Here is a 19,391-nt window from a genome sequence, read left to right as displayed (position 1 = left end):
TGACAGAAAATAAGGTAGATAAAATAGTAAAAAGAAAGAAATCAGTCTTCATTCAACACAGTTATTATAGGGGTGTTCACACGGCACACATTTGCTCCGGCGCTGCACCGATGTATTTTGTTGCGATATATTTTGCACCGCAGCAAATTGTGTGGAGCGTTCGCACGTACAAAGCCGCTGAGCGTGTCTGCAGCGGCACAGCGTCGGTGCAGCCCCAATTGCGTTCACACGGCAGTTTCTGCAGCGGAGCAAAACGACAGAAAGCAAATGAGCTGTCGTGTTGATTCTTTTTAAAACGTATACACAACTCAAGCGACTACTGGACAGGCACGTCCTTCTCCTTCTCGTTCGCCGTGCCTTCTGCTCGAGAGTGACCACCCCCGAAAACGTAAATCAACGATGACTTCAATGACACTCAGAAAAGCAAACACATCATGCGCCAAACAGAAAATCAAGAGAGGAAATCACAAAATAAATTACATGAGGAGCGTGGGGTTGGGAACACAAAACAAAGGAACAAACTACACAAACAACTCCAAGACAGTCCAGTCTCCTACAAAAGGAAAGATGTCACCAGCCAAGTCTTGCGTCGTTATTAAACAAACACATGACGGAAGTCAGACAGAATACGAAAGCAACGCATTTTCGCCGTACGTACGCATTTGCTCAGGAGCAAATTTAACCCAGTTGCTTTCACACGTGCAAATTTACATCGGTGCTGCTTCGCAAAAGAGCATTTGCTCCGGAGCAAATTTTTAAACCACCTCCCTGAAGTGGATCAAATTTGGTCCGGTGTAAGCCTTTTTCCGGGGCTACGCCGGAGCTAATTTTCACGTGTGAGCGCTCTACTGGGGCAGCCCCGGCGTAGCACCGGACCAAATCTTGGCGTGTAAACACCCCTTAAGTTCAAGGGAGTAGGAAGAAGTAAAAAACGTATCTAGTCCTACCCCGTTATTATTAATAAAATGCAATTTCAAATACTCAAATGTACTTGTGGTTGTAATCTGTCTCTGAGCTCATACAAAGCTCATGCCATGACTAGCGTGATGCGAGACCTCAGTAAATCTAAAAAAAAAAAAAAAACTCGGTCCATAGCATTAAGAGACATATGATTCCCCTCCAAAATTAAATTAATAAAAAATGCAGCAGCTCCAATATTGACTAATTGATCATTTGCTAGATAGTCAAGCACTGTTGAGTGGTATGTACTAACAGGCAGTATACCATTCACATTTTCACTTAAGAAACAATGACAGTTTTGTGGTTTAACGTCAGTCAATGCCGATAATAGAGTGTACCTCAGAGAAAAAAAATGCTGTTGACAAATCATTAAACGTTGCTCTACATGCCTTCAAGCCTTCGAGCCAACCAGAAATCTTTCACGAGTGACTTTGCCTCTGGCGGACCAAAGAACAAGATCGCCCTCGTTCTGTTTGATCATGTCAGTGTTCGTAGAGCTGACTGTGTCACACGAAGTGGCAGAGTCAGACAGACATACACGTGTTGTATTAAGACTTCAAGGTCAATACCATCTCACCACTATGGTGCCACATGGAAATAGAGCTACTAAAAACATTAATAATTAATGAGTGCTTGCGCTCTTATCTTAGCGGTGCCTCTGACAGGAAATCATTTGGACAAATTTTCTCTGAGGAATTTGCCAAAGTACAATCCCTTGAATTCCCCCAAAATGGCAGACTGCTGTTGAATTTGGGGATGTTTTGTGAATGCTGATATGACAGGTACAAGCAAACCTCTTTTCAACATAGAGCGTTTTCACCACTATAACGTTCACATTTCAAAGCCCAAATTTCAAGTCATTTATTTTCCATTTGCCGATTTCACTTACAACAAACAGCTTTCTAATGTAAACCTCATTATAACAACCAGCTTTTTCCCACAAAATAGTGAAAATGACTTTGTTACAATAAACCTTTGGAAGCAAACTGCCGCTGTGACCTTGCTTAGAAGGAAAATCTACAGTGCCGGACATTGTTGTACTTTCAGAGGCAAGGTGGTCCTGAGCACATGGTCTGAAAACATGTCTGGTAAACGCAAGCAAATCTCATTGTCTGTGAAGGGTGATATCGTCTCTCACTTTCGAAATGGAGTCTCCCAGACGAAGCTCGGACGAGACTACGAACTTGTCAACTATTTCGACAATCATCTGTAATGGCAACAAAATCATGGCAGAGTTCGAGGCCCGAAGATGATTTAAACGGCTTCAGGGCGTGGCACATCCTAAACCATAGAAGCCACTTTTCATTGGCTGACTAAATGTTTTCTTTATGCTGTATACACATATTTGTAATTGACGTGTTTGTACTGTATAACAGGTTCATGTTTTTACATCTATAAATGTTCATACTGTTTTATAGAACGTAGTTGGCGGCCATTTTTTTTCAACCTTTCTAGATGGCAGTACTAAACTAATCACTTACTTACTTACTTGCAAAGTGCTATGCATAAGATCAAACATGAGTAATGATAATTTTTCTAAAGAACAAAATAAAAAAACGTTTCCCCATTAAAAATGTCAATAAGTTATTTAAAAATAATTCAATAAAAATATAAGGGGTGGAAAAGAAGCCGTGCAGTCGTGTCACATAATTGAAATTTGTGACATTATAAGATGAATGTTTTTATTTTGTAAAATAATTGTACTTGTTTTCTCTTTTACTGTAGATCTACTGTTGCACCGCCCGCGACACAAGCGCTACTTTCACATTGACATACAAGAGGTGCAGAGCACTGTTTGTAGTGTATTTGCAGTTGAAAACATGTATGCAGACAATATTCATAAGATGGGTAGCAGTCAAGAATTGTGTGCAAGTACTGCCAAATAAAATGTACATTTATTACAACAAAATGCAAGTTGAACTGGTCTCAGTAATGCAGTCTTGCCATAATATTAGCCCCAGCTCTCAGTGCCAAAACTGACACAAACTGGAGGTGCATAAGTATAAGGTGTACCATTTTGAACCGTGGCGGAGGTCAGCTCTCAAGTGTCATTCCAGTAAGGCCACACAGCTCTTGAATTGGCTTTTGCAGCTGTAACTAATGTAAGGCCCAGCTTACAAACCATGTAAACCAACGACTAACAACCATTAAAAGTGCTGCATTGAAGAGGGGGAAAAAGCGACCACCATGTTGGGGAGGGATGACAATGAAGGGGAAGATGCCAGCACACGCAACCATGTATACAGGGATTCCCCCCCCCCCCACACACACACACACACACACAAAGATCCCCCCCCACACCCCCCCCCCTCCCTAAAATGGCAGCCAACACACGCACACGTCACGAACGTAAACATTACGAGCGTTACGTCAAAACGTTTCTTCCGATCAGTCACCTGTAAGATGTTTGTCGAAAAATCCCTTCCCGACCGACCCGTCAAAGCAAGCTGGGACTAATCGTCCTTAACAGCGCCTTCCCGACCAGCCGCTGCCGCTCCTTTCCATCCTCCTTCCCCTGGGGGGACTTTTCCTTCTTCGGCGAGCTGTCGTCTCTAAAGGAGAGTCACATCATCAAGCCCAAGCGGCATGATGGCTCCGTTGCCGCTGTTGTTGTTGTTATTGTTTTGTGGGTGTGGATAGATTTCTGCTGCTCAAGGAAGCCCAAGATGGACGCTCGCTGAATGGTTCGCGCGCGAGCACCTGTCATGCAACATGCGCAGTAACGGCTGCGCAGAAGGCATCGCGCCATCAGCACCACGGAGAGAGAACGTGCCTCCAGCCGCGCCCCTCCTCCTTTCCAGCAGTTGCGAGGCGAACATGTGACTTGCTGAGAGCGAATGACTTAGCGAGACACGGACGCACTTCCCGGTCGCTTCAGGCGTATCACGGAAGCTCAAAAGACCCTAGTCATGATATCAGTGGGGAAAGCAAATTCATTGCATCATACAAAATGTATTCACTGGTGTGTTCATGTGTATGTAATACATACATTGGACTTTGACATATTAACACCTTTGGAATAGTCACTGAGGTGTTTTGTGAGGGAAAAATAATTTAAGTTGTGCTCGAAGGCAACATCTGACGACAGCACAAAGATCAGGGCTGCGTAAACATTTTGTGCTCAAGGACCATATTTTTTTTTAAATTTAAAAACAAATATAAGAAATAAACATATCAATTTTGGTCACAAATTGTTTGAAATATATTGAGGTATTTCAGTTTTGAAATTTTAACAAATCAAGTAACTTATTATTGAGATTACTCATCAAAAATGTGATTTGTTTCAATTAGATAAGATAAGATAAGATATCCTTTATTTGTCCCACACTGGGGAAATTTACAGCCTCCAGCAGCAAGAATGTAGGTAGAAAGAAGACAGAAGAAGAAAACAACAACAACAAACACCTTTCAATTAAGTGCAATATAAACACAAAATGGATAAATCACAGTGCTATTTACAATTGTCTTTCACATCATTAATGCATGATGGGAAAATAATGCTCATTTTATGAGTAAATTACGGGGATCTTTGTCCTGTCACGTAAATGCTTGGTTGGCCACGTTAACTTTGACCAAACCTGACATAGGTCATTAGCTATTTGTCTTTTTCAAACACTTACTGAACTCTTATTTGTAATAACCGTGTATTTCTTGGACACATAGTCTTCAATTTGATTTGTTTTCCAAATTACAGGTTCTGCCTTTGACACTGTGCATACAAAAAATATTTACTTTGTCCACATTTTGTCTTGTTTCTTATTTATTTCTTACAAATCTAGAAAATCGAGGGAAACCAAGTATCATTCTCACTATGGAGTGTATTGTGTCAAGAGTTTTGAGGAGAAAATGTATTTCATTTTGGAATAAGGCTGTGACTAAATGGATAAGACCAATGTGTGAATGTGTGAAGCAATAAGACACAAAATGGTGGAAATTTACATCAATTGCTTGTGTGACCATTTTGTGTTGGGAATTATTCCAAACCAACAAATTTCTTCCATCATATTTTAACAATTTTAATATAAATTGTTCAAAATGGAAGTGGCAATAATAATTGGCATTTTTTATTGACATGTACAAAAAAAACCATCATATGTTCCCTGGTCAATGTTTTTTTTTTAAAAAAAAAGAGTAGGATACTTAAGGAGATAAACGCTAATCCATGAACAATTAAAGACCAACGCTTTAAATTAGCGCCTGCTAGGGAGGCCGCAATGTTTATTGATTTGCTCCTTTGCCTCGGCAGCATTACGTCATTTGTCAATCGAGTTCTTGCTGTGGTTAAAGAAGAAAATGTGACACTCTGAATCCCCGAAGGTTTCAACACAACATTTCACAAACCATAAATTATTGTATTGGTTACATTTTAAAAATAAATAAATAATAAACCACAGAATAATGCCTCGGAAAAATTTCATTCAGCAATGTGACATTTTGGCGCAGATGGTATTTTTTTTGGTGCATGTTGCTGCCACCTTCAGGACCGGAGTGGAACAATTTTCAATCAAGGAAGTCAGATCGTCGTGATCATTTGGCCTTGGTGGAGGTTTGCATTGTAATTGTTGTGAGGATTGTGCGTGTACTCTGCAAATTAATAAACTGTGAAGAAAAGTGCATGTTGATTGCAACGTTTTAGCGTCAGACAACACATTAGAAGCTAATTGCAGTGCATCCTATCAAGCCATCCATCCATCCATTTTCTAATCCGCTTATCCTTGCGAGGGTCACGTGCGTGCTGGAGCCTATCCCAGCTGTCTTTGGACACGAGGTCACGAGGACACCCTGAACCAGTCGCCAGCCAATCGCAGGGCGCACACAGACGAACAAGCATCCACGCTCACACTCACACCTTGGGACAATTTCGAGTGTTCAATCGGCCTGCCAAGCATGTTATTGGAATGTGGGAGGAAACCGGAGTACCCAGAGAAAACTCATGCAGTTACAGGGAGAACATACAAACCCCATACAGGAAGGCCGGAGCCGGAACCGAACATTGCACCTCTGCACTGTGAAACCGACGCACGAACCAGTCGATCACCATCCCACCCCAGACAAGTTTAGTTTAAAAAAAGAAATGTTAACATTCTTCTTGCGTTTTAATTCTTCTTCTTAGTAAGTCACAATGTCTCATTCCTGGCGGACTATTTTTAGAGCAGACCCAAGGCTACTTATGTTGTCTTTGGGGCTATGTAGCCACCAGTTTTGTTGGAATACATTTTCAATTCACTGCCTCCAAAATCCCTGAAGCAAAAAGCTCAACATACTGTCTTGAACCTTTATTTTGTGCTTCCCGATGCTCACGAGAGCAGCAGACTTTTGCAGTAGCAATTGACGTCAGCCTGCATGTGCCGATCTCTTCCTTTTGGTATTGATCTGTTCTGCTCACTTGACTCGCTGCATTCTCGAAGTGTACGCACATTTGTACATTGCATGTCAGTATGGAATCATAGTTTTCATACTTTCCACTATTGATGTTAAGAAACAACTGTGTGAAGGTGTAAGCAGCAGCAGGTATTCGCCTTCAATGCAATCCGGGGTGATATGATCAATGGTTCAGTTTACATTATTGAATTAAAGTACCTGTACATGGAAGATGCCAACAATTCCCAATGATTTTACTTACATTAACAAGAAGACGCATTTGAACTCCATAAGTACGTATGTTTTGTTTTTTCTTTGGCTTTTGTGATGGCGTAGTAGAATTTTTTTTTTCAAATACTGGTCAATTATAATTTCTTTCTTCAACAACTGCAAAATTAGGAGAACAACAAATATTTGGAAAACACAACACTAAATGAATGAAGTATTCAAACTAAATCAAAGACACAAACGTCTAAATTGTGTAAATATCAACAAAAGTTCAATAAATAAAATCTAAACAATTCTGAGCAAAAAAAATGTTTTGAAATGTTTTTTAAATAAAAAACAATAAATTAATAAAAATGTCTGTTCTAAACACATCTGTAAAATATAAATGACAAACTTATTTTACATCCATCCATCCATCCATTTTCCGAACCGCTTGATCCTCACTAGGGTCGCGGGGGATGCTGGAGCCCATCCCAGTTGTCTTCTGGCAGTAGGTGGGGGACACCCTGAATCGGTTGCCAGCCAATCGCAGGGCACACAGAGACAAACAACCATCCACACTCACAATCACACCTAGGGACAATTTCAGAGAGTTCAATCAGCCTGCCACGCATTATTTTTGGAATGTGAGAAAACCCACACAGGCCCGAGGAGAACATCCAAACTCCACACAGGGAGGCCGGAGCTGGAATTGAACCCGGTACCTCTGCACTGTGAAGTCGACGTGCTAACCACTGGACTACCGGGCCGCCTTATTTTACATTTTTTCTATTTAAATATTTTTTTCAATTGTTATTTTTGTACGAATACAACATTATCACTAAGTTGTAACATTTAAATTTGCAATGTTATCCTCTCCCAATAAATAAGCTGTTAAATCACTGTCAAAAAAAATACATTTAAATAAATACTAGGACTAGGAAATTAAATCTACTTAATGCACTTCAATCAAAGAACAAAAATAAAAAGAGGGAAGTATACAACAAAACAAATTAAGTATCTGAACAAACAAATCCCTAAAACATTTTTTTAAGCATTCACTCATATTTAATTATTTTTTTAATGAACAATAAACAACATCACGACTGCTTGGATAGCATTTCACCTGCTGTGTGGACAAGTCCACCATATGCATGTTTAGTTTGACAGGACGTGTCTCCGTCTTGTATATATTTCCATCAAAGGCTGACCCCTGTGATCGTAGATGACCCTCTACCGAAACCCCCCCCAAAAACTGGGACTTGTTTCTAATTTGCTGTGTTTATTGTACGTCTTTGCATCAAAGCCCAAACACGTCTCGGCCAGACCACCGTGAAAGCACCAATCAAACGAGACAAAATAGTCCAGTAGACAGGGCTCCACGAATGCGTATGTGTGTGTGTGTGAGAGAGAGAGAGAGAGAGAGGGAGAGAGAGGGAAAGCGATGGGGGATTCCACAATGGTGAAGTGCTGACATGTGTTGTAGGCCTTTGCAGGGCTGGAATGTGATTCTGTACTGTCGACAAAAGACTCAGCAGCCACGTGGAGAAGAAGAAGAACACATTAAGTAGTATGACTGGAACGTGCTTCCCCATTAGCGCTGGTGAGCACGATCCTGCTCTAGGTGCCTTAATATATGCTAGTTTGTGTCATTACTTGCTATCGTTTGTTTTCACTGAGGTGATTTTCAAAATTCGATCCATGACGGGGATCCGCAAAAACTAATTGTTAAGTCTTTGGAGCCATTGGAACTAGAGTGGGCTAACTCCATGTTTTTTCATTTGCAGTTGAATGTTTAATGACTGCGAAGCAAAGTGTAAAGGAGGCTTCAAGTTTTTTAAATGTCACACCAAGTTGAAGTTTACGGTAAAACTAAGCATTAAAAAAGATTTACACAGTGCATATTTAGAACAATCACAGAGCTTTATGTTAATACTGTCCCTTTAGCTTAATGCTGATAAACAATTCAAAATTACGTAGACGAGCTAGCTAACAAAGAGCATTTGTGTTATTGCATTAAAACCACAGTTTATACCACTATTGGAAAGAGTGAAGCGACATGCAACACACAGACAATATAACAATACTCATAACACTGTATTCTTTATTTGTCTAACTCTTCTTCGTTTGTGTGTGTCTCTATGTCTGCATTCTACTGCCCCCAGGCGGCCAAAGTGAGCACACCAGAAGGAACAGCAGCACTCCGTCCAAATACTGTACAGTATTGCAAAAATTGTTCAACTTTAATTTGTCAATACAGTTTTGTGTGTGTGTGTGTGTGCGCGCGTGTGTGTGTGTGTGTGAAGTACAATATGGTCTTGAAAGGCGCTTATAAATAAAATGTATTATTATTATTATCATTATTATTATAGAATGCCATTTTTTTCTTATTAAAAACACATTAAAATTGTTATTGTTTGTTAGAGTTGCACTATTTGAATCACATAACAGTATTTACTTTCAGGAAAGCTGACTTTTTTTCCCCATCTCTAAGTTAATGGTCAACATGTAAACATGGCATCTTCTGTCAGGTCAACAATGGGATAATGAAATCGACCTGATGATGCACAAAACGGGGGAAATTGAGAACAGGAGTTCAGTGCTCTGATCTGACAAAGTGAATGCTTAAAAAATCCCGAAACAAACTGTCACATGAAAATTTAAAACGTCCCGTTCATGTTTCATCGCCATTCAAGTGTCTAAACAAGAAATCTGAGATTGGAACATCAGGGGTACATCTTAATAGCAGGATGATTCACACTTTATATGAACTATGAAACATAAACATCAAGTCAATAGCAGGCAAATATTGATGAAAAAGAGAGTCAACTGATGTTGAGTAGAGCTATTTTTAATTAGAACTATGAAACAAGCTAGAAATATCAATCACTTGAAAAAGGTTTAACTTGAGGTCAACATTCATATTTATCTGGCTTTGTCATTACTGTATCAACATGCTGAAAATACTGTTGTGTGGATATTCAGGATGTAATCACAGCAGTCTTGCTATATTATGCTGTGCGATGCTAAATAAGCAGCAGTTATGCCAGCCAGGGGTGCCCATTACGTTGATCGCAAGGGCTCGAAGGGGAAATGGGGTGGGGGATTTGTGTATTTGTAAATTACGGTTTCGTTCATGTACGGCTGTTGCTCGTAGTGTCGTGCGTGCGTGCTTATTTACACTTGCGTGTGCATGGTTGCGCACCCGCGTGCATGCGAGAGGTTGGTTGATTCAAAAGTCGATCTTCTGTCAAAAAAGGTTGGCCACCCCTGAGTTCAGCAAATGGTAAATGATAAAGGTTTCACCAAAGAAGATACAAGTTTTTAATCCTACTCACAATTGAAATTTGACAATTACACACTCCACTATGTGTTTTCAAAATAAGTACATTTGCACACACACGCATGCGCACACGCGCGCGCGCTGGCACTGGACGTGCACTCTGGCGTGCTTGCGCTCAGCACTGCAATGGTTAATATGCCCGAGGAGTTCCCACCCTCCACTCTCCTTCCTCCTCCTCCTTCCCGGCTCAAACTTTTTTTTTCTGTCCGGCACCTGTTGAGCGACTAGTCTTCCACACAAACCGAGAAAGCTCAGCAGAACCACTTTTACGGACTACAGCACAACTCCAATTCGAGTGGGAGATAATGCTTTTGTACATTCACTTTTATGCAAGAATACCTCTTTCAAACCTGGATTGTTTTATTTTAATTTTTGTATTTTAAACATTTGCCACTTTGTTTCGATCACTTTGTGCTCTTGGTTGTTTTTATAAAGATTTGCTTTTTCTTTCTTTGTTTTTTTTTTCTGGCAACTATTTCATTTTCCTCTGGGTGGATTGATGGTGAAGATTATGCGGATTCTCGCGCGCGTCCGTGCGCCGAAGCAGCACCGGTGCCCCTGCTGATTCCCGAGCCCCCCGCCCCCCACCCCCCAGTCTCCCTGAACCCTGCGCCGCACCACCACTCCAATTTATCCAAATGATACCTCCATCAATCCTCATCCTTCTCGCGTTGCTTCTGCATTCAAGTGGCTCGGAGCCTCAGGAAAGTCATGTCAGCAAGTTTCACCCTCCGGGCAGCAAGGAGCAAAACGGTCAGTTTACGTCGTTATGCCTCTTTTCCTTGCACACACACATGTTCATTCTTTTGGGTTTATGCCCATTTTTCCCACCAAAGTGCACCTTGTTTTAGTTTGGTTGCAATGAATGGGTGTGTTTCATTCACTTCGAACAAGACAGGATATGGAAATTACCTTTTAAAGTTTGCCCCCAAATTCCATGTCAACCCCCCCCCCCCCCTTCCCTCATACACACACACACCCTCTCCAATGGAAACATACAATTACTGATCCAAGGCGTCTATGTAAACCATCTGATTAGGAAGTGTGTCGTTTTGCCCATAGAGTGCAGTGCATTTGGCTGTCGCACAAGTAGAACAGTTGGGGTTCACAGACGGTTAAGGCACCAAATCGATTTTTCTCTACAAATGGGACAGTGTTTGGCAATTGAAAAATTCAGATGAAAGAAGGGCAGGGTTCAAATTCCCTGTATTGAATTCCAAGATGACTGGTTGAATGGATGGTTGGTTGGTTGGTTGGTTGGTTGGAAGCTGGTTGTCAAGTTTTTGGTTTATTTGTTGGTACCAGTGGGATGACTGGTTGTTTGCTTGGCTGGCTGACAGGTCAACTGACTGATTCATTGGTTGGGTTCGGTCGATTGGTTTGTTGATTTTCTAGCTGTCTAATTGTTTTGTTGGTTGTTCGATTGGGTGGTTGGCTAGTTTATTGCTGGTTGGTAGGCTGGTTGGTTGGTTTGATGAGTACTTTGACTGGCGTTGACTGGCTTTTGGGTTCATATCTTAGTTGATTTGTTGGTTTGCTGGCTCGTTTGTTCATTTGTTGGATGACTGATTGATTGGCTGGCTGACTGGATGACGGACTGGTTGGCTGGGAGTTTGGCATGATCACAAGCCTTTTTTACATCCACTTTGGAATCCACATCATTGTCACTTGTAAGACCAGGAAGCAACAAATCTGTAGTAGTTGGTGTTTTTAGCAGTTTGGACTGAACTCAATCGATATCTTGTTAACTGCTTTGTCAAAACATCTTGTTACTCATCAGAAGGAGAAGTGGCTGCTCTATTATGTTGAACAGGCCTTGATGGAGCAACGGCCTTACATTGAAGCAGCTGCTTATACTGCCGCACTTCCTATTGAGGGATGCTGACGCTGAGAGTCTTTTTAAGATCACCCAATGAGTCTCAGGGATATTGTACGCATGGCACCCTTAAAGCTCCTTTGTCTCAACGATTATATTACAATGACAAATATTGGACGTGGTTTGTTGGTCTGAGCGCGGCTTGGTGTGGCTATAATGTTTCACACTTATTTAAGTGAGACTGCTTGAAAGACATCCACAGCTGCACTTTAAAAAAAACACTCTTGTTTGTTTTTGCCTCAAAAACCAGAACTAACAGCCAAAGGATATCCTACGGCCATGGCCCAAACTGACCTTGTCTCTGATCTGATTGCAGTCTAGTTGCACTTCTGATGGAACAGTTTTCCATCTTACTCACCAGATACAAAAGGAATCACTTTCAACATCATATTTTAATTCAATTTAAAACTTGGCGATCCAAACAGCAGTCCAGCTGCCTGGCTCAGTTTAATGATAGCCATGAGTAAAAAAACAACAACAACAAAAAACGGCTGAATCTTAATCTTTGACATTGGACAGAGGCATCCCCTCATGGAAATGCAGACATTAAAGGATAGCTAATAGCCATAGTACTATAGTGAGTTGAAATTTCCGACATTGGAGAATTTGTTTGGAGAAGGCCAACACGGCAACCCTAATGCTTACAACCCTTGCACCCTTACCATAATTACCCTCTGTGTAACCAACGACAAACCTAATTAACACTAATTAACACCACAATAAACACTGAACCCTAATGCAAACGCTTAACCATAGCTATAATCATAATCCCCATTTCCCGATTTTAACCCTAACCCTTAATTCTAATGAAAACCCTGTAACCCTTTCAAAAGATAGCATAATAATTGGAGTGAAACGTTCCAACTTTTTGGATCCGACCCTCTCACCCAAAAAGTCAGGTAGGACAACATAAATTTGACCCTGGAGCTTCTGCCGAGGCCCTGGAATCCGTAGCCATGAAAGGTGCTTGATGGCCGGTCTAAGTCTTGGAAGCCGACACCCCTCAGATTCAACAAAACATATATTTTTTCCTTGTCTTGCCCTGGTCTGTGATTTAACACAATTGTTGAAGTCCGTAGTATGGATATGATAACGTTATTCCATACATACTGTAGTTAGGTACTCAATTACAAATAGGTTTGTAGCTCATCAGCTACTTTTTAAAGTTGGTTGGCCATTAATTTTGCCCATGGTACCCTTCATCCCTTCCGTAATTGGTCTTTGATTTCCTCAATTTTAGAAGTTCTCTTCCACCGCATGGCAATTGAAACATCCAGCATTACACATCAATACCCACCAAATACTTGTTTTATCTGTAGATTAATCTTAGATTAGGGGAGTCTTCAGATTCCACATGGGAGTTAAGTGTTCCCGGTTAATGTTCCCGTACAAGGCCATGTTTTTGCTCGCCTGAGCCCACCCATAAAAGCCGTCCCCCCCCTGGCCCTGATCTTATTAGTAACAAACCGCCACTGGAGATGCGGATTACCTCCATAAATACCCCTTCGTATCCACCCCACCCCCCTTGAGCACCGCTGGAGGAAGGTATGCATCCGCCGAACCCAACCTGCCAGTGATCACAGAGGCCGCTGTTCCGCTCCAGATTACCAGATTAAACTGGGAGAGTGACAGGCAGGGGTGAGTGGGGTCACTCACAAGCCTTACGGAAGGGGGGCCGGGGGAAAAAAAATCCTCATATGGAAGGGTGGGGTTAAAGATAAAGAGGCATATTGTGCATTCATTAGATTACCATGGGGACAAATACATGCTTATGGCAGAGTGGTTTGAAAAATGTGAAAAGTCTGTGCGCACTTCTGAGACATATGAGCATATCCATTTTACCGGAGGGCGGGCACATATCGGGGGTCCCCGTGTTTCCAGATGTGAATGTCGTGATTGGATGTTGGAGTGCGTCCAAGTCCTGGGTGTCCGGGAAAAGCCGGCTTGACACATCAGAGCCAAAGAGGACCTTTTTTAGGGAATGTCTGGTACCAGTTGAGTAAATGCCGTGCTTTAAATACACACTCTAGGGCTCACAGTTTAGGCTAAGTCTATACAGTAAATGTGTGCAGGGGTAGTAGTAATTGTACATTTGAGACATGGGCAGGTCGGTAGGTACCGGTAAGTAGTTCATGAGGTGGTCTGTGATTTGTTTTGTAGGCGAGTAAGGTCTTTGTATTGTGTATTCAGTAGGCAGTCACTTTATTAGTTAGATAAGTATGTAGGTACTGAAAGTAGTTTATTTTGTAGGTAAGGAGAGTATTTACTCGCTATACTTTAAAGGGGAGGTATTTGCTTGCTTTATTTGGTTGGTAGGTAAAGATTAGGTAGCTACGATGGTGATTTATTACGTAGGTAGGTTATTTATTAGACAGGTACTTGAAAGGTTACAGCAGGTGTGTAGGTAGGTACTTCGGTAGGTCGTTAGGCACTTTATAAGGTAGGTTCTCATGTTACCTGGTAAGACGGTACTTTATTAGGTAGGTCTGTAGTGTATTCAGTAAGTAATTGGGTAAGTAGATATGTAAGTACTGTAGTTGAGTACTTATGAAGGTTCTTATATTATTTGGCATGTAGTGCAAATACTTAATTAGGTCAGTAGGGAAGTACAAAACATAGATGTACCGGTATGTATGTCTGTCTGTCTATCTATCTATCTAGCTATCTAGCTATCTAGCTATCTATCTATCTAGCTATCTATACAGATAGATCTATACAGACAGATGGATAGATAGATAGATATATATATATAGAGAGAAAAATGTGTGTGTGTATGTATGTATGTTTGAGTAGAAGTATGTATATGTGTGTGGGTGTGCGTGCAATTCATAGTTAGGAAATTACTTTATTCGGGAGGTAGATCTGTAGATAGTGTAAAATGTTGGTACTTATTTTATTCAGTTGGTGTTGGTTCAGGGAGGTAAGTACTACTTAATCAGGTAGAAAAGTATTTTCTTAAGTCATTGCTTGCCTTATTTGGCACTATCTCACACATGTTAAAAAAATGAGCACATGAAAACGATCCCCTACATCCAGCGAGATTCTGAAAACCATCACTTCCGACACAAACACCTCATCAAGAGAAATAATATCCTCCGATCTAAAGACGCCAACATATGGACACAGGTTTGAGTGTGTTCTCTGCTTGGCGTCTCCCGCCTGTGACATAACAGAAGGACTCCAAGGTGTTTTATTTGGCCGGCGCTTGCCCGGGGGGCCTGCTGTTTGTCATTTTGACACCAGACTTTCCAAATGCTACACCAACCATTTCACTTTCAAATGTAGTTTTAATTGCGAAAAAAGATACAGCTGAGTCAGGATAAGTGCTAATCAGCGGCTGAGTTATGGTGTGTTTGTTTACCAAGTAGATGTGTGACTACAACACACGGCTGGGTATTGGTGTGTTTTTCTGATGGTGCTTTAGGAATCCTGCCTCCCTGCATTGCCCAATTGCAGAGGTCATCTACTGTCATTCAATGAATTGCCTTTCACTCATTGTCTCCATAACTGCTAACTTACTGTCTGACAATCTGAGAGTGTCACTTGGTGGCCTTGAAACCCTTCTATGAAACCGAACCTTGGCTAAAACACCCCATTTACAATATTAACTCTGGTTTGAAACACTCAAATAGGCCTGAAAAATTAATTTGAACCCATAGCCATGCCTGAAGACCCAAACCCTGGCCAACCGTTAACCCTTAAAAGAGGCTTAAAACTCTTTTTTTTTTTCAAACCATAACCCTTTTTCTGAGCCATTATTTAAAAACTCTCTCCCGAAAACCCTAACAATGTCTTGAAACGCTACTTTGAAATGTCGGCATGAACCCCTTTTCTGAAACTTAAACTCTCATTGCATACCTTACTTTGAAACCCAAATCCTTGCTGGAAAACCCACCACAAATCCCCTTTTTGTTGTTTAAAGTCCTAGTGATCTTGCTTTGAAACCTTCACCCTGCAACCTTTTTCTGAAACCCTAAGCCTGTCTTCGATCCAAAATCTGAAACCGTAATCTAACTTGAACTTCTTGCCTGATATTGAAACCCTAAGCGAGGCTCGAAACCACTTTGAACCATCAACCGCTTTAAAACTGTAAACCTTGTTTGAACTTCGAATTACAAACCCTAACTTTAGTTGAAAGCTCAGATCACCAGATATGGATATTATTGAAAAGTGATACTGCAGCACTATTGCGATGATCATTCATTGCAATCCTTCCTTGCCTTACAGACGAGTAAATGCGCAAATTGCGCTGACTCAGCGCAGCCTTTATAGAAATAGCTCGCAGGCAGGGTGGCTGTTGGTGAGGAAAAGGCACTTGGGCCAAAACAATAAGCGGGATAATTGATGTCATGAAATAATATGTGCCACTTTGTCGGCCGCCTCCTTTTTGGTGCTGCTTATCGCTGGAGCCAGGGCACCAATGTAGTTGTACCGCCTCATTTCCGCCGCCCTTGACTGGGAACAATAACATCACACTTCAGATAAAGACAGTCTGCTTGGCAAAGACATGACTGCATTATTCCACCCCTGGGAAATACTGAAGCTTCATTCATGGCAGTTTTGTGGGGTCTCTATGTGAAATAGGATGATGATCACCACAGACACGTTTACTTGTTAGTTTAGGGGGGTTTGGTACTTCCTGAAATTTCCTCCTCAAGTGTAAAATGCATGCTCGATAGGGTTTAGGTCGAACTATTATCCGACTCATGTCCTTGGTTGTTTTAACAGTGTGATTTAGGTCATTATCTTGCGTTTATATTTCCCCACCCCCATAGTTCTCTGGTTTTCATGTTGGTTGCACATCTAATGTTAATGTTGTCTTCACATGTCCATTTAAAAAAATTGGAATACCTTTATTACACAAACTTTAAATTTGTTCTGGGTTTTTTTTTCAGTTTTTTAGGTGAAAAGGAAAACTAAATGCGTTGTCATTTTCAGAAAAAATCTTTCTGAAATTAAAGATTGATTTAGTTTTGTTGATTTAGAGAGAAACACCTTCCTGTGTGACGTTTGCATGTTCTCGCCATGCCTGCATGTTTTTTTTCTGGGTACTCCGGTTTCCTCCCACATTCCAAAAAAAGATGCACGGCAGGATAATGGACCTCACTAAATTGTCCCTCGGTGTGAGTGTGAGCGCGCATGGTTGTTCATCTCTGTGTGCCCTGTGATTGGCTGGCAACCAGTTCAAGATGTACCGCGCCGACTGCCCGAAGACCGCTGGGATGGGCTCCAACACATGAGGGTCAGCAGTTTGGAAAATGGATGGATGGATAGAATTCACATCTAAAATATATCATAAAATATGTAATATTTTCCTATTGACATGAATGGGAATGCCATGCATGAATCTGTTCCAGTCAAAAAAAAGGAAACACAGGAATAACACATTAAAAATGTTTTGAACATTTTGTGCATCAGGAATAATTAATTGTGGCTTCTTCTGGTATGCACAACTTGGGGGCAGTGTAAGACTGACTCATTCATTCATTCATTCATCTTCCGTACCGCTTGATCCTCACTAGGGTCGCGGGGGGTGCTGGAGCCCATCCCAGCCGTCTCCGGGCAGTAGGCGGGGGACACCCTGAATCGGTTGCCAGCCAATCGCAGGGCATGTAAGACTGACTGTTCAGTAAAAACAAACAAAGAAGGAAACTACTGTACTGAACTATTGATTTAGTATCTGCAGGAATAGTTGTTTATCACAGCGATATAAGTCTTTATGCGTATGTGTATTGTGATGGATTGTCTGTCTTCATGGGTTGCTGCACTGTTTGTTGATACATCTGCCTCTTAAAGGGTTAAAACACACTCAAATGCAAATGAGGTGTTGCCTGTCAAAACCCAATTCTAAAATTGAGCATAGATATTTGAGCCTCCCAGCAGTCAGTCAGGCCTGCTTGTCAGAGCACATAGTTTTCAATCATCAGGTGCTTGCGTGGCTTCCTCGTTTCCTCGTCTTTGTATTTGCTCATCGTTCTGACCTGCTCTCGCACTGTAATTTGACACTTTTCTCCACTAAATTCACTCTAAAATGCTAGCCTGCTTGTACAGCATCTTACATAACATATAACCGCTTGTATAAAAAGCTTCGAGTGACACACTCTTCAGGGCACATTAGTGGGAAATGGTGGTGGTTGGGGAAAAACAAAAGGAGACAAGAACAAACTAGTTTGAAACTCCAATGTGGAGGCATTATGATTAAATAAACACCCCACAGAAATGCCTGTAAATCAGAATTATGATGCGCCAAATGTGTGAAAGTTGCTTCAATTCCGTAAATAGAATGGTTCTCGCTTAGTAGTAAACTTGCCTGGTCCTTATCTGGTTGTAGTGTTGGTGTGTCCTTGTAATAGACTGGTTCTAGTATGGTCCTGTCAAGGATTTAGCCCGGTAGATCAGTCTCAAGCCTGGTACTCGTTTGACAGTCTGTTTCCAATCTGGTGTTCGATTGAGTCTAGTCTAGTATCATTTTCAAGTTACGACTAGTTGTCTGATTCTTCTTGGTACTGCCCTAGTGTAGATTGTTACTAGTCTGGGTCTCATCTGGCATCTAGTTCGAGTCATGTACTAATCCCAAACGTGTCTGGTTTCGGTCTCGTGGTCGTCTGGTACTGGTCTCAAACTATTTTGGTTGTTGTTTATTACTACTCCGGGTCTCATTTAATACTAGTCTGTTTCTTGCACAGATATCTCAAACTATTAGTCTGATACTAGTCTGGCACTAGTACAGTTGTGGTTTGTAGTTACTCTGGTACTTGACTGCTAGTAACCTGGTTGGAACCTCTCATCTTACCTAACTCTGGTAATATTCTGACTTTCATCTGATCTGTTTCCACTCTGGTTCACTGTTACTAGCCTCGTTGAACTTCGGTCTAGCCCAGGGGTGGGCAAGCTACGGCCCACGGGCCGGATCCGGCCCGTTGGTCTTTTTAATCGGGCCCGCCGAAGATTGGTGCACAATTAAGGTTTGATTGCATTCATTTCGTTTGGACTTGTAATGACAGGTATTTCAACACCAGGTGGCACAGTTACTTCAAGTTGCAGAGCACAGGGAGGGAGGTGAAGACGAAGAAAGAGGGAGAGAGTAATGACCATGGAAGGGAAAGTGATATGTACTGTATCTGATTAAACGAAGCGGGTAACAAAGTACGAAATATTCAGGAGACGGCTGGAGTCAGAAAGACTCAAATCTATGAGACTTTGAAAAACAAGGAAACAATTCTTACTCAGTCCGATTCTGGCAATTTCCATGCTCAGAGTGAATTGCTTATGGCTCGAGTAAATGAATATTTCCTAGAATGGTTTGATTGTTATCATGTTAAAAACTTTCCGCAAACTGGACTGCTAATAAGAGTCGGAGAGCAGTCAAATGTGTAGAGCGTGAACAACAGGGGCCTCAGTACACATCCTTGAGGAGAACCGGTGCTGAGTGTGATGGTGGAGGAGAATGTTACATTATTACTGGCATACAAATACATTATGCTATCTTCTTTATTTTCCATTTCTATTTCTAACTTTTGGCCCGGCCCGCCACAATATTTTCTGCTTCTCATTTGCCCCCCTGGGAAAATAATTGCCCACCCCTGTTCTAGCCTGATAATAGTCACAAAATAGTCTGGTATCTGGCTGTTACTAGTCTGCCTT

The 19,391-nt window shown here is 41.4% G+C and overlaps 3 protein-coding genes across 9 annotated transcripts in view; 1 reads left to right on the top strand and 2 right to left on the bottom strand.

Moving 5' to 3' along the window:
• glrbb (glycine receptor, beta b) overlaps positions 1–4,074 on the bottom strand; it is a 172,884-nt gene extending 168,810 nt beyond the window's left edge. For 3 of the 4 annotated variants that reach the window (XR_007961572.1, XR_007961585.1, XM_052059845.1), the window contains exon 1: positions 3,357–4,072. The gene's annotated coding sequence lies outside the window, so the exon portion shown is untranslated. Of the gene's footprint in view, positions 1–3,356 lie in introns of all 4 variants that reach the window. The other variant, XM_052059861.1, reaches the window with a different exon arrangement.
• The window catches only part of LOC127597287 (uncharacterized), a 339,203-nt gene that overhangs the window by 46,466 nt on the left and 273,346 nt on the right, over positions 1–19,391 (bottom strand). The window lies entirely within an intron of this gene.
• pdgfc (platelet derived growth factor c) overlaps positions 10,054–19,391 on the top strand; it is a 54,545-nt gene continuing 45,207 nt past the window's right edge. Inside the window, exon 1 of one of the 2 annotated variants that reach the window (XM_052060139.1) lies at positions 10,054–10,624. In XM_052060139.1, coding sequence (XP_051916099.1) covers positions 10,510–10,624 — 115 coding nt within the window. In that variant the 5' untranslated portion in view covers positions 10,054–10,509. The remainder of the gene's footprint in view (positions 10,625–19,391) is intronic. The other variant, XM_052060131.1, reaches the window with a different exon arrangement.

Source organism: Hippocampus zosterae, chromosome 1, assembly GCF_025434085.1.
Source record: "Hippocampus zosterae strain Florida chromosome 1, ASM2543408v3, whole genome shotgun sequence".
In the NCBI taxonomy this organism is placed as follows: Eukaryota; Metazoa; Chordata; class Actinopteri; order Syngnathiformes; family Syngnathidae; genus Hippocampus; species Hippocampus zosterae.
This window is presented reverse-complemented; position numbering and strand designations above follow the sequence as displayed.